This window comes from Mesoplodon mirus, assembly GCF_964341445.2.
Source record: "Mesoplodon mirus genome assembly, chromosome: 14".
Lineage (NCBI taxonomy): Eukaryota > Metazoa > Chordata > Mammalia > Artiodactyla > Ziphiidae > Mesoplodon > Mesoplodon mirus.
In genome coordinates, this window is record NC_138990.1 from 49,631,164 (window position 1) to 49,653,046 (window position 21,883).

Sequence of the window (21,883 nt, forward strand, 5' to 3'; positions counted from 1 at the left end):
GAGGCCTGGTCGGTGGCAAGAGACCAGGCGGGCATAACTGGAAGTTGAGCTTCCCGCCCCTCGCCAGCGCCTGCCCATCCTCTACCCCCACGGGAGATGTCCAAGATACAAAGCAGGCTAACCCCCTCTGACTTGTGCCCCCAGATTCCCCGCTTACTTCCTCTGCAGGCAGCCCACAGGTCACTGCGACGTCACTCATCCAGTGCTCGGCAATGAACAATGCCTGGGGCCCCCCAAAGCCCCGGAAGGCCGTGTTGGAGGGCAGGTTGGTCTTGCACAGCCGCCCAGTGCCCTGGACATTGGGGATTTTATAGCTGTTGTCCATGTGGAGTAGAGCTCGTTCCATTATCTGAAGCAGAAGAAACCAAAATGGGAGAGAACGATGCATGGATTTCATTGGCTCCTCTGAAAAGGAATTTCAAGGGCTGTGCACATCCCCACCTCTGCCAGCCCCACAGTAAACTGTTCTTCCTCAGGCCCAAATTATTTCTTTCCTGGAGTATTGCAAACCTCCTTAGTGCACTCCTGGCCTTCTGTGTCTCCTCCTTCTAATTTATGCCTCATTCTGAAATATAAGGTCATAGCAGGTCAAGCACTTGCTTCAAAGTGGCACTTACTATCTCCAGAGTAAAGTCTGTATATCTTTAAGCATGGAAGTCAAGACACTTACTGACCTTTCCCCAATACACTTTTTTTCTTTTAAATAAATAAATATTTTTATTTATTTATTTTGGCTACATTTGGTCTTCATTGCTGCCCACGGGCTTCCTCTAGTTGCGGCAAGCGGGGACTACTCTTCGTTGCGGTGTGTGGGCTTCTCATTGCAGTGGCTTCTCTTGTTGTGGAGCATGGGCTCTAGGCACGTGGGTTTCAGTAGTTGTGGCACATGGGCTCAGTAGTTGTGGCTCTTGGGCTCTAGAGCGCAGGCTCAGTAGTTGTGGTGCACGGGTTTAGTTGCTCTCCAGCATGTGGGATTTTCCCAGACCAGGGCTCGAACCCACGTCCCCTGCATTGGCAGGCGGATTCTTAACCACTGCGCCACCAGGGAAGTCCCCCAATATACTTTGATCCTCTTTTCTGACTGCATGTTACTCTCACCCGTAAGGCCCCTCCCCACCATATCCACCTGCTAAAATCCCCATTCAGCTCCCACATGGAGGAGCCCCTCCCAGATCTTCTAGTTGGAATTGATCACTTGCCTCTTTTAAAAAATTGGTGACTTTATTCTCATTAAACTTGCACTGCGAATAGTTTAAAGAATCAAATACTTCCATAAGCCATGTTATGCAAAACAGCAGCTGCCTCCACTTTCTGCCTTCCACTCCCCAGAAGCAACCACTTATTCTTCGTCAGCTATTTACATTGTCTTCCACATCTCTAAATAATGTGTTTATATTGCCACTTCTTGACTTGTTCAGTTTTAGACTATTTATACTGTTTTCCCATCATGGAAAAGGAGGATTTAGTTCCCGCCCAACCCCCTTTCTCTACATATACACCAGTTTCCTATCCTGCCTCGTCCTTGTATAGTTACACTTTCTTCTCATCAACCGTCCATTTAATCATTCTGTAAACATCATTTACAGCTGAACCATGTAGTTATACTAGGTTTACTTCTCTTTGTTGATAATATTTTCCCCCTTGGAGTTAACAATTATCTTTACTTTTTTCATTTGCTTCATTTTCTATGCACATATTACTACAAATTTGTTTTCAATATGTTTAAACACATTTGATTTTCTATTAGTCTCATCTTTTTGAAGAAATTGTTTCTGGAGCCTTCTGGCCAACTTCAAATTTAAATTGGCAGCCCCTAGGCTTCTGTTCAGCTGTCACCCAGGGGTTTTCCCCTCACATTCATCCCAAGGATTCCCCCTGCCTCTCTCCACATTGTATCTCCTGTTTCTAGATCCCATGTCTTCCCTTTTCTTAGTTTTACACCCTTATATGATTGGAGTACAACCGTCAACATCTTCCCAAAAAGTGTATATCTAAAGGTACATTTTTGAGAACTTGCATGTCTGAAATGTCTTTATTCTATTCTCACCCTTAATTCATCATTTGGCTGTATACAGAATTCTAGGTTGGCACTAAGTTTCCCATTTACCCTCAGCATTTTGAGGGCATTTTACTAGTGCATTCTAGCTCCCCAGTATTGAGATATCCAACCAATGCCTTTCCAACTCTTGGAATGAGTTCCATTTTTTTTTTTTCTCCCTGAAAATTGTAAAATCTCCTTTGTCCCCAGGTTTCTAAAATTTCACAATAATGTAAATTAGCATAAGTCTATCTTCCTTAATTGTGCTGGTTACTGGATGGGCTCTCTTAATCTCAAAATATATGCCCATTAGTTTTGGGAAATTTCTTGAATTATTTCTTAATAGTTTTCCTTCTCTCTCTTTTTTCTATTCTTTATTTCTGAGACTTCTATTATTTGGATCTCCTGGACTGGTCCTCAAATTTTCTTGTATTTTCTTGCTATTTTTCCCCATTGTTTTCTCTTTTTTTTTTTTTTTTTTTTTTTTTGCTGTACGCGGGCCTCTCACTGTTGTGGCCTCTCCCGTTGCGGAGCACAGGCTCCGGACGCACAGGCTCAGCAGCCATGGCTCACGGGCCCAGCCGCTCCGCGGCATATGGGATCCTCCCAGACCGGGGCACGAACCCGTATCCCCTGCATCGGCAGGCGGACTCTCAACCACTGCGCCACCAGGGAGGCCCAGTGTTTTCTCTTTTTTTTAAGAGAGCACCTCAAGTTTCTTTCAACCCTTCTGCTTTCACAGTTTTAATTCACAAGGCTTCATTTTTATTCTTAGACTGCTTCATTTTTATAGCATCCTGTTCTTTCTTTAAAGTGTAATAACTCATCTCTCTGATGAGCTAAATGGTAGCTTTTGTTTGTTTGTTTCATTTTGGCTTTAGTTTACTTCCCCATTTATAGCCTCTTTCCCACAGGTTGCTTTTGGGGGTCTGATTTTTTTCAGTCTTAGTCATCCAAGATGATTTTTATATGTCTCAATTCCATTTTTGCTTTCCCTTAGCACTTTGTCAATTGTACTTCATTTTATCTTTTATTATCTGTCTCCCCCACCATACTGTGACCTTCTAGAGGGCAGAAACAATGCCATATTCTTCTATATGTCATCACCCTAGGGGCTTGATAAATATTTGCTGGATTGAATTTTAACACTTGTAAAATCTTTGGGGATAAGTCCTATATCTTTTTCAACCTGATTTTCCTACAACACCAAGAAGCAAGTGTTATATTTGGTGAGACTACGAGAAATGTTTTCTTTTTTGAACAGTTTCTTACACTAGATCTGAAGTATAATGTTTCCTAATTGAGCCAATTAGAGAAGCCCTTAGCACATTCAAAGTGGGAATAATGGGGAACTTCTGCTTCTCCTGAAATGTCTGACTTTTTTTTAAACAAGAATCTATGCATATACAACTAATATGGTTATAAAATTAAGATTTAAAAAACTTAAAAGGTAGTACCACCAAGGTAACTGGGTTAATTTGCAAAATGACAAAAATATATGTCATATGAGAAGGTTCAAAGCAGCATTATCCATAAAAGCTAAAGACTGGAAACAACCCAGATGTCCTTAAAGTGGTGAATGGAAAACAAAAAATGATCTATTCATACAATGGAATATTCTTCATCAATAAAAAGGAATGAAGGAATGATCCATGCTAAAACACGGGTGAACCTCAAAAACATTATGCTGAGAGAAAAGAAGCCAGACATGAAAGACTACATAGTATATGATTCCGTTTATATTAATTGGCCACAAAAGGAAAATCTATAAAGACAGAAAGTAGATTAGCAGTTGTCTCGGCCTGAGGGGTAGGAACAGGAGTGACTGCAAATGGGCATAAGCGATAATTTTGAGGTGATTGAAGTGTTAAAAAAACTGGATTGCAATAATGGTTGCCTGACTCCTTAAATGTACTAAAACCGTTAAATTGTAAAACAGTTGACCCTTGAAAAATATGGTTTTAACTGTGTGGGTCCACTTATAAGCATATTTTTTCAATAAAGATATTGGAAATTATTTTGGAGATTTGCAACAATTTGAAAAATTTCACAGATGAAGTGAAGAGCTAGAAATACCAAAAAATTAAGGAAAAGGTATGACATGAATGCATAGGCTATATGTAGATATTAGTCTATCCTTACATAGGCATAAAGTAAGTGATCTTAAATATAAAATAATATGTTAGTTTTCTTACTGTTTCATAACTTTGCTTTCAAAGAATTACATTACTGTTCAGTATGCCCCTCTCTTGTAATTGGAGAAACTGCCTATCAGCCTATCATCACAGGGAAGTGGGTTTTTTAAAATGTAACAATGTTTCCAGTACTATATTATGTCTATGACTGTAATCATATACTATATGCCATAAAAATTACTGTATGCCATAAAAATTTTATAACGATTCATTCATTAGTGTATAGGCTAGGCTATCCTGAAGCAATCGTATTGATTACACTGGGCTACCATAAAGCAATCATACTGCTGCTGCTTCGTTATCAATGCATGAATTACTGTATCTGTAAATAAACATGAATTTCTCTTTCACATTATCTTTTCATTGTTGATGTCTAGTGTTAGTAATTCAAATAACATCTACAGTGTTTTTTATCATATAAGATAATATTGATGTAGGTACTTACAGACAGACGGTTCATCTTATAAACAGATTATGTAAATTTACAGTATCGATAAATATAGTACAGTACTGTATTTTCTTCTTATGATTTTCTTAAGAACATTTCCTTTCCTCTAACTTATTTTATTGTAAAAATACATATATAATACATATAACATATAAAATATGTGTTATTGGACTGCTTATGTGATTGGTTATGTTTCCAGTCAACAGTAGGCTACTGGTAGGTAAGTTTTGGGGGAGTCAAAAATTATACACAGATTTTTGACTGTGGGGTTGGGGGTGGTGCCCCTAATGCCTGCATCGTTCAAAGGTCAACCGTCCTTCAAGTGGGTGAACTTCATGTTATGTAAACTATATTTCAATTAAATTATTTTTTAAAAGGTAAATCAAGTTATTCTTTAAAATTCGAACATCAGCAGAAATGCATAATATAGAAAATGACAGTTAGTACCCTCCTTAATCCCACCCAGTCACTGTTTGGAGTATGTCAGGCATATCATTACACACACACACACACAAATCAGTGTTACATTCACGCCTTCAGTGTCACCATACTATACATAAAGTTTTGTAACTAACTTTACTTGCTTGGCAAAATATCTTGCACCAGAAGGATGAATTTCTAGTCAGATAAGTAATATGATCACTTCCATGCTTTAGAGAATTACCAAGGATGGAGAACCTGAAGGTGGGGACCAAGTAGGAGGCTACTGCAACAACAGGCAAGAATTGAGGAGGCCTATTCCCGCATGTGCAAACATGTTATGGGGCACACCCGTGACCTCCCAGTCACCCCGGATGCAGGGGCACGTCCTACATACACCAAGAGAGAGGTCCTGGCTGTTCCCGGCATTGCTGTAGTGATCCACCTCCAGAGCCACAATCTTCCCTGTCTTCATGAAGCCAACCTGAAAAAAAGGAGAGTGAGTTCTCAACTGTCCCCTTCCTTTGTCTGTCTCTAGCCATCTCCTCCCACTTATGCTACCTGGAGAAAACAGAAAGAATAAGACATCCCACCACAAAATAAAGTCGAACTTAAGAGATCACCAGACCTCACAGGTGAAGAAGAGAGGAACCAACATCTCCCCAGTGATGGACCCTGGACACCCTTCTCCCTACACTCCTTCTTCCTCCCTACGCCTGGCTTCTGGTTCTACCAGCGGAAGTGAGGACGGAGAAGAAAGAACACTGGTCACGATAGGTCAGGGAGGGGAGGGCTGGGAAGAGAAACTGGAGACTCCCTCACAGCTTTCGGGCAGAAGACAGCAAAAGTTACACCTTGCACAAGCATGGATGTGCTTTCACATCCCCAACCTCGTGTAAACTATCTAAACAAACCCTGACAGGCCATTTCATGAGTGAGGAACCTGAAACCCCACAAGACCAAGTTACTTTCTTGGAGCCCACAAGAATTTGGGAATAAGAGAAACGCAATCCCTTTTGGTGAGTTAAATCATGGAATAAAGTCAGAAGAGGCCAAAGAGGAGATGTTCAAAGCCACCTTGTGGAGACAGAGGGCTCCCAGGTTTATAGCACTAGACTGGGACCTGTAAGGTTCTATTGGTGTGTAGAGGGGAGGATGCATGGTCAGAACAGTAGTTGGTCATCCACAGAAGCCCAGAAAAGGGACAGTCCCACAGGGCACTTGGGTAGTGCCCAGCCATACATGTTCTGGCTGAGCAGGCACCCTAACAGCTTATACCTGACCAGGCCCCTGGAAAGTTGTATTTCTCATTGGAAATGACTAAGTGGTCATTCTGACTTTGACGTCAGGCTGTAAACACATTAACGTTAGGCCATCCCGTGGGATGGATTTACCCCAGATCTGCTGACAAATCATGTTTCCGAGCCTGAGTGGACAAAGACCAGATTTGGACCACAGCAAATTCACAAAAGTCATGCACAGCATCCTGTGGCATCTCTTGGGAAGTGACCTGCCAGCCTCCCCCAGGATCATCCTCTTATGTTGCTGTTGGTTGATTTGAATTTCTCTCCTTGATATTCCTTCTTTGAATTTCTACAGGTAGTCATGACAAAAGTCAGAGTATATCCCAGGATCCCTGAATCTTTATCCCCAGTTTCCTAAGCAGAGGGCACTGCCCACCCGGCACAGCTCCCGACATCTAGAACCTTGTATCTGGCCAAGAAGGGGTGTCTGCCGCCAGTTATCAGCATGTCCTCATCACGATCCAGCATGCAGCGCACCGGGTAGCCAGTCCTGGGGGAGGCACCAGAGCGTGAGAAACCTCTACAACAGCCCAGCCCTGTGAGTCTCAGGGATAAAAACAGCAAGGAAGCCTTCTTTCTCCACCTGGTACACTGGGCTGCTTCGCTGTCTAGACACTGTGCTGGACAAGGTGGGGGACGTGCAGGTGTGGGGTATGGGGTGTGGAGTGTGTCCTTGCCATTGGGGTCCTCACAGCCAGGTAGGAGAGATAGGACATGGATACATGAACTTGAATACAATGAACCAGGTGATGTTGCCCTCACCCCTATGTCCACGAGTTCTAAAAACCGAGGGCTGTGAAAATTTGAAGCAAGGGGAATCTACTTCCCAACGGGGGAAATCCAGGAAGCCTTCCTGGCAGAGGCAGCCTTATTCCGCTTCCCAGAGCCCACTGGGGGAACTCACTTGTATGCAGCCAGGGCCACAGCCACAGTCATCATGATGCTCCGGGTCTCCTTCCCTCCAAAGCCTCCTCCCATTCTCTTCACTCGGACCAGAATCCGGTTGACTGGAACCCCCAACACTTTTGCAACAAAGGACTGTGGGCAAAAGAACAAAATACTCCCAGTGAATGCATATGCCACCTGGACTTACTTCAGGCCTGACCCAGAACCTACCCGACACACAGAAGCCTAATTACTGCTATGAACTCTGAAATTCCTTGATCCGAGAATCCCCCTCCTGTCCCAGGGCAGCCCTTGGGTAGTGGTGCCAGGGTCTAGCTCGCATCAGTCACTGTGCACTGAATTCAGACACTCTTTGTTGTTGCTGTTGTTGCGGTACGCGGGCCTCTCACTGCTGTGGCCTCTCCCGTTGCGGAGCACAGGCTCCGGACGCGCAGGCTCAGCGGCCATGGCTCACGGGCCCAGCCGCTCCGCGGCATGTGGGATCTTCCTGGACCGGGGCACGAACCTGTGTCCCCTGCATCGGCAGGCAGACTCTCAACCACTGCACCACCAGGGAAGCCCCTAGATACTCGTTTTTAACGAGAGGGGTGAGCAGCTGTTCACAGCCTACTTTCAGAGCCAAAACTCATTCCATTTGGCCAGGAACTAGTGGGTCATGAGGGTAAGACCAGCTGCTCAAAACACTGGCAACCACTGTCCTATTACATGCAACAGAGAAATGAGGAATATTTGAGCCACTGCAGATAATGTAGTGGTCCCCATGGCTCTCACTTAGTACAACCCCTTCATTTAACAGGTGAGGAAACTGAGGCCAGATATGATCTGACCAAGGCAATACAGCACTGGAATGATAAAAGCTAGCATTTTCTAGGCTCTATCCAAGTTTTAAAACTCATCTAATCATTACAACGTCCTGGACAGGCCCCATTTTATAGATGAGGGAGTTATATAACAAGCTCAATGACACCAGCTTGTTGGTGACAGGGCCTGGCTTCAAACCACTACCTTCACATCCCCTCCTGGATCAGCCCATGTCTCCCTCTTCCCCGGCCCCTTGTTGACCCACCGGACACCTACCTGGGTACTCATGGCATTCTGTGTGGACACAAAGAGCTCCATCTCCCCTGCCTCGCCTTTTGGGACAGCAATGGCACAGTGAGTCTCCAGATAGAAGTGCTCTTGGCCACCGATGTACAACTCGCCTGGGGAAGCAACAAGACTCCCCTCAGTGAGCCCGATACTACAGAGGTGGTGAGTTTGCTTAAGGAGAGAATGTACTCATCCAGGGCCCTGTGCAGTTACCAGCTGTTCACAGGTAACCCTTCAGTTCCCCAACTGGGATGGAAAAAGTTCTCAAAGTCTTAGCCATCTGGGAGCTGAACCCCCGCACCCTAACAAAGAAATCAGAACGACACTGAAATGCATCAGGTGTGAAGCTCCCTTCTTGCTGCAGCCAGTGGAAATGAAAAATTTTTAGACTATCATTGTCAAATTTTGGAAAAAGTAAAAAAGGAATTAACAGATGTGATTCAGAAGCTGAAAATAAACAGCATCTTCCAGACCCCAAGCTGTCAGTCCAGCTGGATAGCTGGCTTACTAGTAACTTAGCGATGTACAGAAACCAATGTAGAAAACTATCCCCAAAGGGGGCTGATAGGCAGCCTTGCTCTCGGGTGAGAGCTCTGGATTTAATTTCACAGTGTGGGAGGGAAAGGGGGAGGAGAGGAGAGAGCACTAGCTGGAGATGGGTGAAGACTGCCTCCAGGCAGATGGGGAGGACCAGAAGTCTGTGTAGCCAGAGGCTGGAGAGACCCAAGACTGGTTAGACACCTGTGACCCTTTTTTTTTTTAAAAATAATCTTTACTGGAGTATAATTGCTTTACAATATTGTGTTAGAGACATCTGTGACCCTTATCTTCCCTAGACAGTCTTCCAAATCCAACACATTATAATGTCTCCAGAATCACTTAGGTATGTCCAGTCTAGAGACAGGAGAGTAGAGATTAAGATGCTGAACTTCTTTCCCAGCCACCTGTCTAGTATTTTGTTACAAACAACAGAGAGACTCTTCTGTTAGGAAATGTCAGGAAATCACTCCCTTGCTCCAGGGCTCAGGTACAGCTCTTGAATTTAACTCATAAACCAGGGCCACCCCATTCCCGCTGCTGCATCGTGCAGCCATACCTGAAACAACATTATCTGCTTCCGAAAACCCCTTCTTGAGGTCTCCTTTCTCAATCTTCAGCTCAGATCCATAAAAGGAATTGTTTTTTATAGCATCCTGAGGATTAAAACGAAGCTTCAGTGACTTGGCTTTAAAGGACGGAAGGTGGCTTTAAGGGATTTGGGAAGAGAAGCTCTTGGAATTATTACATCTCTCTTCCCACATAAGTCACACAGCCATCTCTGTAAGTTTCTTATATGGACTTAAAGCTCAATTGTAGCCCAGGGTGCCCTATTTCTCTATTTCGTTAGATATAGACATACAACCCTGGATCTTAAGGAAAGCAAAGAATCCCTCAAGGAACCAGCTGGAGCTGAAATTGGAAAGGAAGAACTCAGCTTGGCCATTTATGGACTGAGTCTAGGATCATGATGGGGAAGGATTCATAGGACCACACAAGTGCAGGCTGGAGGAGATTTAAAAACTTATCTGGTCAGATTCCACCTGCTGTTTGAATCTCCTCTAGAGGATCCTAATAAAGGTGTCTCCAGGGACAGGTAGCTCCCCCCTCTCCAGGCAGCCCATTCCCCAGTTACCTCAATCGAGATAATGGCTGGGAGATCCTCATAGGTGACTTTCACTCCATGGGCGGCTCTCTGTGCGTGTTCTGGGGTGTCGGCGACCACAGCACCAATGACGTGCCCAACACAAGTCACCTAGGAGCAGAGCCAGATGGTTAAAGAACATAACATGCTCCTCATGAAGCAAATTATTTCTGATTGTTCAAAAAAGCAAAGGAAGTCCCGCCCCCATAATTTTTTAAGGACATTTCAGGAATGTCCTGAGGACTCTTCATGTTCTCATCCTATTTGGGGTTACGTGCTTCTTCATAAGTGTTTAGAATCAGTAGAACTGGAATAGGACTTGGAGATAACTAGTATCCGATGGCAGCCCGTGGAGAAGCTGCCCAGGATAAAATGTGGTGATTGATTAGTGATGTCTGCCATGAGCAGCAGAATGGAAAGCACGGCACCATGAAGTATATCTGTCAACTCAGATCTACCCCAACACCCTTGTTCTTCATATTAAGAGACGGAGGCCCAGATGGCAAGATCACAATTGCCTCACTACTAGACCATGACTAAATCTTAACCCCTGACTTCTAGTTTCATTTTCTTTCTACCACTCTACCCTCTTTTATCTTCTGTTTCTCAGATTTATACCAAAAGTTTCTCAAAGGCAATAATCATGTCTTATATTTCTCCTAGATGCCCCAAAGTGGTCATTCCCCAATACTGGTTCTTAGACATAATGACCTATAAACCAGCTTTTTTGGTTGTTAGATTTATAGAATAATTAATGATTATTGTTTTATTTTCATTTAATAAATTCAGTTCCTATAGAAACTTTATGGATCTCCTTCAGGGACAATTTTTTTCTAATATCCTTCCAAAAATAAACAAAAAATTGTCCAACTCATCACTTTGGAATATGAGATTTCTGACAATAGGAACCAATACTTAACATGTCTGTCTCTGATAATTACCTCTTCAGGACCCAGTTAAGCTCTTGACTTAATTGGTTAGCCTAGTGGTTGTTGAACCTGGCTGATTCTCACTAACCATAATGCTAGTTATGGTCTTAGAGGCTCTTGAAGTTTGTAAAGCAATTTGTCTTCTATCAAATGCTCTCCTTTTAGAGTCCTTGTGTCTCAGGGTTATAGTTTTTCATTCCCTCCTTCACTTTTAGCTTAATAATAAGTTGAATTTGTCCTTCAGCAACACCTATCAACCTCCAATTTGCAACATTTGATCTGTACTGGAATTATAAAATGACTAACAACTATCCTATGAGTATATAGGTTTTTGTAGCAGCTGCCTTGAATGTTTGGAATTTTTTTTTTTTGGCAGAACTCCATATATGGTTGAAATCAACAGATAAACTTTCATGTAAGTGAATTATCAATACACACAGTGGTGGTATTGTAATTCCTATTCTGGTTGGTTTGTTTAATGTATTTTTATTTTCTTTTAATAAAGGAGTTTAATATTGTACACTTAAGAACCTGATTGTTGGTTAAAATACAGTCACCAGCCTTTTTTTAATGCCACTTTGGCATGGAGTCATCCTACTATGTCTTATACTATGTACAAGCTGCAGCCATCAATGAAATAAATAAATAAACACTAAGTTAACAGTAAAAGTGCCACCAGGCATATTCTACCCCTTTACTGATTGTCCTGAATACTGGCTAATTGGATGATGGCCGTGATATGTGCAAATGTATAATCTTTTCAAGATCAGGGATTTGGAGGAAAACACACAAATTAAAACTTAAATACTCATTCCACAAACTTCATATTTTTTAAAAAAAAATCCAAGACGTACCTTATCCTTTGCAAAGACTGTCTCATCATTAAAAAGTCCAGTTTCATTACTCCCAGGAATATCATCAGCGGAGAGAAAGCAAACAAAGCCTGGCACTTTCTGAGCTTCTGAAATATCAATGGACCTGCAAGGAGGAGGAGGAATGTGAGGGGCCAGGGAGGAAAACTGAAGCGGAAGACCTGTCACCTGTCACCTGACACAGTGATGAACTATGCTCTGCTTCTACCTGTGTATCAGTAATTCTTTCCCAAAAGATTGTATATTAGAGAAAATTTCTAAAATATCTTCAGCTATACTTTTTTTTTTTTTTGGCAGTACGTGGGCCTCTCACTGTTGTGGCCTCTCCCATTGCGGAGCACAGGCTCCGGACGCACAGGCTCAGCGGCCATGGCTCACGGGCCCAGCCGCTCTGCGGCATGTGGGACCCTTCCGGACCGGGGCACGAACCCGTGTCCCCTGCATCAGCAGGTGGACTCTCAACCACTGCGCCACCAGGGAAGCCCAGCTATATTTTATATCTTATAAATCTTGCTCCTTGTAGTTCCCCATCCAATCCCATCCAACCCTTCGTAGGGAGAACAGATACTATCATCTAGAACAGGGATCTATACCCTCAAAGGGTCTATTGATAGAATTCAGGGATCCATGAACTTAAATGGGAAAACATTTTCATTTAAAAAAAAAAAAGACCCATTACCCAACTGGATAACTTTGTCTTCTTTTTGACAGTTTTTCCTCCACCCTAACGCTTCCCTTTTCTACCTCCTATCCTATCCTATCCTATTTTGCAAATGCTGATTAAATGCTTACCACGTGGAGGCCACTGTGCTGAGTGCTGTGGGAGATATAAGATGAATAGGACACGTTTGTCCCTATGGACCTTGTACAATGCCCTATTTTGGTCTCCAAGTACAAGAGAACCGAAAAGCATTTACTCTGGAGAGCTCCAACACCCACATCACAGCTAATACCTATCCAGATTCAGCACATTAGGGCCTTTGCTGTACCACTCAGTTTCCTCATCTGGAACATGGGGATAATCATATGACCTGCCTATAGGGTTGTGGTGAGGAAGAGATAAGGCCACATGTGTAAAATGCTTTAAACCAGGCTGCAGCAAATATTGTGTGACGTGAGTGTTTTTATTATCATCACCATCATCATCGAGGTAGAAATTCTTGCCATTTGGGCTCTCAAAGTTCAACAAATGGGTACAAGTGATTATTCTCTGCTGGGTCCTTTGTGGACACTATCACTGATCCTCACAAAAGTACCCTATGGACAAAATGAGAGCTTAAGCACACAAGCCAAGGTCAAGTTGCTAAGCACTGGAACAGGAAGTCAATGCCAGGCACGCTAAGGCCTCCTTCTTCCCTTTGGCGCTGACTCAAGTTCTCCTGAAGATTTGCACTGAAGTTTAGCCCAATATCCACAGTGAAGATCTAAGAAAGGCCTTTCAGCAGCTCCTCATTGTTTTTCCGGCCAAGTGTAGTGTCCCTGTTCAGTACCCCAAGGCTTTCCTGATCTGGCCCCTGCCTATCTCTCCAATGTCATCCCCCCACCCTCCCAGCGCCCCTGAGCCCCTCACATCTCCTGCTTCTCTCCAGACTGGTTTAAAAAAGAGTTCCTGTGTTCCTCTCTGGACTGGGAGGCCCTGGAGGAGGCTTGTCGTTGTGGCATCTCCAGGGCCTGGCAGGTGCTCCCTGCACCCCCCTTCCCAAGTGTTTTTACTGCACGCACTTGATCTTGGCATGGGCCCGGGTGCTGATGACCAGCCGGAGGAACAGCTCATTCTCGTAGCGAGGGATGTCATCACAGTACACAGCCTCACCAGAGGCCTGCAGGGCTGCGGCCAGGTGGGGCAGGGGCCGGCCCACCATGTCCTCCTCAGACTGACCCTTGGGCACCTCCTGGAACAACATGGCCACCAATCAGGCTGAGTTGCAGAGGACACTGTTCCCCTAGAGGCCCCAGGGATTCATGGAGAGCTTCAGGCCAAAGCAAATGTGAGGAGTGAGAATGGAGGAGGCAGGCGGGGAACAGGGTGAAAGAAACAGAAGGCAGGTAAGAAGGCATTGAGAAGAGTGGTCACAGTATCACTATACAGTCATCCACGGGCATTCGCCCAGGACCCCCCATGGATACCCAAATCTGCAGATGTTCAAGTCCCTTATATAAAATGGGGCAGTACAGTGGGCCCTCTGTATCCATGGGTTCCACATCCACAGATGAGGGCTGACTATATGCAGGAGCAAACAAAACAAGGAACCCAAATGTCCATTTGTTGAGGGTTGGGTAAATAAACTATGCTATGCTCACAGGATGGAATAACATACAACTGTTAAGAGATAGTTTTGAAGAATTTTAATTAGAAGGAAAGAATGCTGATGCTAAGTGTAAAAGCAGGACATACAACATTGTATGTGTGTGTAATGATTCAAAATTCTGTGGGAAAATGTTATAAATATAGTACAAATATGTCCATATATGCATAGGAAAAAATGGAAAGAAGTATATATACATATAATAATGATTTTCTCTTGGAGGTGAGATTTGGGGTGATTTTTATTTTCTTATGTTTTTCTATATTTTTCAAAATGTTCTAAAACGTATTCAGTTTATAATAAAACTCTGTTTTGTGTGTTTTTTCAAAGTAATAATAATTGTGGCTAGTATTTATTGAGAGTTTACTATATACCAGGAACTACCTAAACTATTCACTTTTATTAACCCACTGAATCCTCAAAACCATGCTGTGAAACAGGGGCCCTCATTAACCACATTTGCAATGGGCATAATTAATTTGCCCAAGAGGCACAGAGAGAAAGTAACTTGTCCAAGGTTACACAGTTATGTGATGGCAGAGTTTGGATTCAAGTGCTGGCAGTCAGGCCCAGAGTTTATGCTTTGGACCATTACACTCTAGAGCAGGGGTCTACAAATCATCGACAATGGGCCAAATCTGGCCCACTCACTGTTTTTTTGTTTTGTTTTGCGGTACGCGGGACTCTCACTCTTGTGGCCTCTCCCGTCGCGGAGCATAGGCTTCGGATGCGCAGGCCCAGCAGCCATGGCTCACGGGCCCAGCCACTCCACGGCATGTGGGATCCTCCCGGACCGGGGCACAAACCCGTGTCCCCTGCATCGGCAGGCGGACTCTCAACCACTGCGCCACCAGGGAAGCCCAGAAATAGGACTAAACTAAATTTTGTTTAGTTTACATGCTCAAGAGAACTCCTAGCTTTGCACATTAGCCCTGCAGAGGAACTAGAAAAAAACAAAATGGGGAAAAAATGCTTTTTAAGGAGCAGGTGAAGATGAGAGGAATCCCAAGAGAGAAATTTAGGTGAGCAAGGGGGGAAATGGCTTCATTCACATTAATATAATTCCCATTTCCTTCACTGGACATTTATGCACAACGGTAAGGAGCTTTAAGCACCCACATACAATGTGAGTCGGTCACTCACCAATGGTCAGCATCATCTGAGGTGCCCTGCAAGGGCCACGGATACTAGCTACATACGGTCTGTACTCACTTGGAAGAGCTGGATGTTGGCCGGAGGGTCTTTGTGAAAGAGTAAGGTGGCGCTGGAATAGGTGGGGTCCAGTTTACCACACTTCTGTGGAGACAAGATAACAGAGGTGAGCATGACTATTTCTATCATTGGTCCCATCCTTGGTTGTTTCCAAGTGGTAAAAGTAACAACTTTCTCATCTCCTCATTTACACTCCTGGTATTGGCTGGATCTATCTCAACATCCGAACAGCTTCTCTTCCGCCACCCCTGCACCCTACTTCCTCTGACACACCAAACCAAAGTTTCCCTCCTTCCTGCATTTATGCATGTTGCTTTCTCTGTTGGGACTATCCTTCTCCCTCAGTCTTCCTGGAAAAGTCATCCTTTTTCTCCTCAATTCTGTGGGAAATATTTAGTGGTAGGGGAAATTCTCATAGTATCATTCCACAAAATTAAGGGGAACGTGAAGCTCGGTATGCAGCATGACACCAAATCTATTTAGAAAATGATATATCCAGATCAAAAGATAGGAAGATGATAGATATATAGATAGACAGATGGAAGGACAGATAGAAAGAGAGAGAGACATGGAGCAGACAAATAGGATGACAGACAGATGGACACATAAACATAGGAAAAAGATGAGAGGAATAAGGAAAAATATTAGCAGTGGCTTTATCTAAGATCTGAGAGTAATTTTAACTTTTTCTTTATACATTTCTGTATTTTCTAAAGTTTTCCACAAATTTATTACCTACATAATCAGAAAAAGTTAAGTATTACAAATGTTTATAAAAAGGGATCTCACTCTGCTGCACCCACAGCTGTGAAGCCTTCTCTCCTTTGTGCCCCACCCCCCATTCCATCTCCTCAGTTGTCACACCAGGCTGACCTTTATTGATCCCGTTCGCTCCCACACTAGGCTCCCTGCTGCCACCCCTAGTGCACACAGTACAATCTTATGATGTAATAGGTGCAAAATAAATACTTGCTGGCAAACCCATCTCAGGAGTTAGACTCTACCTCAACTAGCATCCTCTCCTGGATGCACATATCCCCTGGCTGTGGTAGCCCCACCTCACGTTCTCATCACATCACGTTCCCATTCTAACTACACAACCACAGCTGTATCAGCTACACTGCTGGAAGGATCATCTGGTCTACCCGCCCCCAGATTTTATAGCTAAGACATAGAAAGAGTGGTGACCTACCAAGTTCTCACCTAAGGTAATGACACAGCCAGGCCAAGACCCACATCCCCGACGCCCAGCCCAGTGCTCTGCCTCTCAGCCACCCAGTCGGCTCCCATCCCCGTGTGGCTCCTTAGGCTGTGTCCCTGGTCCCTGCTCCTCTGTCCTTAGACATCCAGAGGAGAGGAACGTTTACCACCTGGTCCACGGCACTCTCCTACCCCGGCCAGCTTCCCAGATCCCTAAACACAAGTGCTGCAGGAAGTCTTTGCCTTGCCCAGGCCCCAAACTCACATCTTCTGAGTCCTCTTTGCCCAGCTTCTGCAACACTGTCAGGTAGAACTTGAAGAAAAAGCTGAGGGTGAGGGTGCGCCGGAACTCAATCATGCCACCTGGGGCGTCTGGGGACAGGGGCAACTCCTCCGCCAGGCCTGCACACACGTCCTGCAGCAGCTTCTCATTCCAGTACCTGCCAGAGAGCAGGCTGTGGGAGAGCGCTCCCACCCGGCTCTCAGAATCCATTGTGTGAGTGGTTTGCACAGGGCCTTAGAGTCACGAATTTCAGCTCAAAATGTGGCTCAGATACTTATAGTTACGTGACTTTAGGCAAGTTACTTAACCTCCTTGAGCCTCAGCTTTCTCTTTTTTAAAAATAGATACAATTTTTTAAAGACCACAGAAGTAATAATAGGTAAATCTATTGAGTTCCTATAATGTACTAGGTAATGTCCCAAGTGATTTATATGAAATGTCATTTTTAATTTAAATTAAAAGGTATAGTCGGGAAAATTTTTATACTCATTTTACCAATGAGAAAACTGAGACATGGAAAAATTAAGTAACTTGACTTATATTACCCATCTGCTAAGTATTGGAGCCAGGAATTGGAACCAAGGAACCAAACTCCAAAGTTAAGCTTTATCTATCCATGTGGTTATTGCGAGGATTACATAGGACAGTGCCAGCAAAGTGCTTGGTACAACCGCTGCCTTATAGTAGCCATAGTAATAGTAGTTGCTATAACAATAGTGTAGCAGCAGTAACAGTAATAGCAATAGCAATAGTAGCAGCAGCAATACTAGTAGTAGTAATACTAACAGTGACAGAAGCAGTCAGTAGTAGTAGTGAAAGCAACAGTAATAGTAGTAGAAGCAGAAGTAATAATAGAAATAGGAGAAGCACCAGTGATACTACTGGCAGTAGAAGTAGCAGCAGCAGCAGGAGTGATACTATTAGCAGTAACAGTGCCAGCAGCAGTGCTAGTTGCAATAGTAATAGTTGTAGTCGCAGTAACAGTAGTAGTAATCGCAATAATAATAGCATTAACAGTAGCATCTTTAAAAGTAGCGGCAGCAGTAACACCAGTAGTAGCAATGCTAGGAGTAACAGCAATAATAGTACACTAGTAGTAGAAGAGACAGCGGTAGTAGCAGCAGCTATAATAGTGGCAGTAGCCACAATAGTAATATTAGTCATAGTGGTGACGGCACTAGGAATAACAGGAACGGTAGTAGTAGAACAGTAGTAATAACAGTAGCAGGAGTAATACGAGTAGCACTAGCTGTAGCAATGGGAGTAGTAGAAGCAGCAGCAGTAGTAGCAATAGTAACGGTAGTTGCAGCTGCAGCAATAGGTAGGAATGATTTTATTTTGCCGCTAGCTCTTACTTCAATAGCTGTTTCTGCGTGGTCTTGAGGGCTGAGATCGTTCTGTCTGCCATTCCACCATAGCAAAGGGCCAGCTCCTTTACCTGCGTGGTTCCTGGCTGGAACAGGACTCTCATGCCACAGGTCACCTTGGCTATGTCATCTTCTCTCCGGGAGGCCTGCTTGAATGCTGAGAAAAACTCACCCTGAAAATCACAGAAAAATACCTGTTTCCTACCTTGTTTTGCAAGGACTGCAAATGGTGAGCCTGAAGCAGGGACACAAGGTGGGGTGAGGCGGTAAGACCATCACAGAGCTGCCAAGAGCTGGTGGTAGAGGTCAAAGATCGGGACATAACTACCACCTTTTCAGGAGAAGTTCCAGATAATGTTCCTGGAAGCTGGGAAAGGGCCAGGATTTCTGCCTATCAGTCTGGAAAATGGGAAGTCAGGGACACAGGAGAACTGGGTGCTCTCAACCAAAGAGCAGGAGGGGGCAAGGTGCTTTCACGAAGGCTCCTGAGAGCCTGCCGCAGCCCCACCACGGCTTCCCCATCCCGGTGCCCTGTGTCATGTCCACCCGGCCTCCCCAGAGCTGTTCTGAAGGCTCCACTGGCCTGACCGCCTCTCAAGCAGGTACAGTGCGATGCCAAAGGGTGTTTGAGACCTAGCATCAGATGAAGGCGTTTGTGGCTTCTGCAGATGCTCTCCCTGCCTTGCGTCTCCTACCAGTCTACTGGCTATGGTTAGAAATCTTGTTTCCTGAAAGAAAGACTCCCTATGAAACAGTAGCTGCCTCTGTGCTTTGAACATACATTTCCCCCAGATCCAAGCCAATCTCTGTCATTGGAGATAGGAGGAGAGCGTGAGTTACTCTCCAGGTAAGAACCATCTGTTTCAGGTTCTGCTCGAGCTCTGAACTCACCCTGGCACCACAAGTTCTGATGAATGTCAAAGGTGGGAGGTTTAAGGAAAGGTTTATTGGAGAAGCAAGGAGGCCCACTGTTGAGGTTCAAAATGGCCCCAGGCTTTTGTTGAAGAAGCCACGGAGACCCCTCCTAATAAGAAAACTTGTCTAGATTTCTGATGTCTAACATGGCCCTGGGGCAATCAGCCCAGAGCTTGAACTCGGTTCTGGAACAGAGGTTCCAGCCGCTCACTCCCAGGACTGTGCTCACCCACGGCAATGTTTTTCCCGGGGTTCATGCAGTGTCAGCATCAGGTCATCAGCTGTTCTTTCTTGAGAAAGACCTGATTCTGGGTATTAAAACCTCTTTTCATTTATAAAATGTTTTTTGTTAATGTCCTTACCTGGCAAAATAAAAACTGGGCAGTGCTACGCCTGTTTCCTCTTCCTTTCCCCACCTCATAATTAAAAAAAAAAAAATCTACTGATCTGTGAAATACAAAAACTCTGGGAATCCCTGTTCAAAATGGTCTATAAGGACAAGCTGGAAAATCATTAAGAAACCACTACAGGGATATAACTGCTATAGTTTAATTAGTATTCTCATTAAGGAGGTCAAAATCAGCAAGGGCAAAACATGCCTTGTAACACTCGCTAAAGCACAAGCTCTGGTAAACCCTTAATACTCTCCTTTACAGCTGGCTCCTGGCTCTCACAGATCACTTTTCTAAAAGGCCCACTGTGGAATGTGTAGGACAAAACCACACCAGCTCAAGACACCACAGGACCCAAGGAGCAAGAGCAAGGCAGCCAGAGGAGCCCAGACCTGCCCCAACAAGCCAGAAAACCCTCTCGCGAAGCAGAAATCCATCCAGGACAACACAGGGCAAGGTCAGTGAAAAAGCACCTTGTCAAGCCCAAGGTCAGCATGTGAGGACCTGACTCACAGGTAGCTTCTCTACCCAGCATGCAAACTCCACACTTCATCATACGAAAACTGGGGCAGGGGTACCCCTCAACTAGATGTGTTCTTGGAATTATGTCGCTAGCACTAGCTGGTGATCTCCACCAGCTCCTAGATATCTGCCAGGAACCTTATGAATTCTTTCTTTTCAGTCTTCGCAATAACCTGCACAGTCAGTTACATGGGCCCATTTTACAGATGAGGAAATTGGGGCTCAGAAAGATGAATGACTCACTCAGGATCACACATCTACCTGTCTGGTTTCATTGACTATGCCCTGTGCCCCCATATTACTCAGAGAGTAATATGGTTGGTTAAAGGCAAGGTTCAGAGACAAGAACATCAATGTTAAAGTGAAGAGATGCTAAGTTTGGTTCCTGAGGCAGGCTCTGGTCTCCCTGTCTGGAGCCTGGCAGGAGTAGGGGTGATTCAGGATGTTTCTGACAGCATCTCACCTCCCTGCTGTAGGGGATCTCAATGGAGAGCAGTATCTCCTCTGGACCTAGCAGGGTCTTTCTGTAGCCAGGGAAGAAGGTGTGATCCATCGGAACCGTTCTTCTGGTGCCTGTACAGAGGCAAGACAGAGAGGGACCAATGTGAGAAAAGCACAGGACAGACCACCAGTGGAATTCTCCATCCTGGTCTCTGATGCCCACAGTCAGAGGCAGTGGCTGGCACAACGGGGGCCAAGGTGCTCCATTTGAAATCCTTAAGCACTGGTGTGCTGGTGACTGTTTAACAATCAGTTCTCTGAGAAAAAACCCTGATTCAAAGCATTTGCTAATTTTTGTGGTATAAATACTCCTACCACGGCCAATGTAAATCTAAAAGAGCAACATCACTCAGTGTGATGTTAGAAGGAGGGTAGCAAAGAGTTGACACAGCAGACCTGCCCTCCTCTGAAAGTCCTGCTTACAAGGTTGGCCACTAGCTATCCTCTGGGACCTTGGATTTCAGGAGAGTTCCCACCATTCCCTGATAAGAACGGCTCACTGGGCCTGAAATGTTTGTACACATCATATGGTTTATGCTGAGCACCTGACTTTCCTTCTGGGAGTCTGGACTTCTGGTATGTGCCAAGCAGAGTTACATGACCAGCCCCCAGTAAAAGCCCTGGGTGCTGAGTCTCTAACAAGCGTCCCTGGTAGACTACCCTTCACATGTGTTGTCACAGCTCAACTTATTACTGGGGAGATTGAGCATGTCCTGTGTGACTCCCCTGGGAGGAGGCCCTGGAAGCTTGTGCCTAGTTTCCCCTGCCCCATGCATCTTTTCCCTTTGCTGATTTTGCTTTCTATCCTCCTGCTGTAATAAGTCATAGCCATGAGTAAGACTCTATGCTGAGTCTTGTGAGTCTTCCTTGACCTCCTAAGCATCATCAAACCTAGAGGTGGTCTTGGGGACCCTCCAACGAGGAAAGATGGACAGGAGTACACCATTGTGTAGCATTTCCACTCTACAAATATAATAAATGGAAATAACCTCAAGGGCATAGACAACTGTAAAATGAAATAAAATAATTAGGAAATGGTGAATTTTGAGTACTTATTACCTTTGATGGTGAATTTTGAGTACTTATTACCTTTGTGTTTTTTTTAACATCTTTATTGGAGTATAATTGCTTGACAATGCTGTGTTCGTTTCTGCTTTATAACAAAGTGAATCAGCTATACATATACATATATCCCCATATCTCCTCCCTCTTGCGTCTCCCTCCCACCCTCCCTATCCCACCCCTCTAGGTGGTCACAAAGCACCGAGCTGATCTCCCTGTGCTATGCGGCTGCTTCCCACTA

The 21,883-nt window shown here is 44.5% G+C and overlaps 1 protein-coding gene across 3 annotated transcripts in view; it reads right to left on the reverse strand.

Moving 5' to 3' along the window:
• The window catches only part of XDH (xanthine dehydrogenase), a 61,884-nt gene that overhangs the window by 15,283 nt on the left and 24,718 nt on the right, over nt 1-21,883 (reverse strand). For all 3 annotated transcript variants that reach the window (XM_082642808.1, XM_082642807.1, XM_082642809.1), the window contains exons 13-25: nt 20,543-20,652; nt 18,239-18,423; nt 16,866-17,040; nt 15,401-15,484; nt 13,605-13,774; nt 11,865-11,988; nt 10,073-10,192; nt 9,497-9,593; nt 8,389-8,513; nt 7,310-7,443; nt 6,808-6,895; nt 5,499-5,585; nt 158-349 (exon numbers count right to left, since the gene is read on the reverse strand). In XM_082642808.1, coding sequence (XP_082498934.1) covers nt 158-349; nt 5,499-5,585; nt 6,808-6,895; nt 7,310-7,443; nt 8,389-8,513; nt 9,497-9,593; nt 10,073-10,192; nt 11,865-11,988; nt 13,605-13,774; nt 15,401-15,484; nt 16,866-17,040; nt 18,239-18,423; nt 20,543-20,652 — 1,691 coding nt within the window. The remainder of the gene's footprint in view (nt 1-157; nt 350-5,498; nt 5,586-6,807; nt 6,896-7,309; nt 7,444-8,388; nt 8,514-9,496; nt 9,594-10,072; nt 10,193-11,864; nt 11,989-13,604; nt 13,775-15,400; nt 15,485-16,865; nt 17,041-18,238; nt 18,424-20,542; nt 20,653-21,883) is intronic.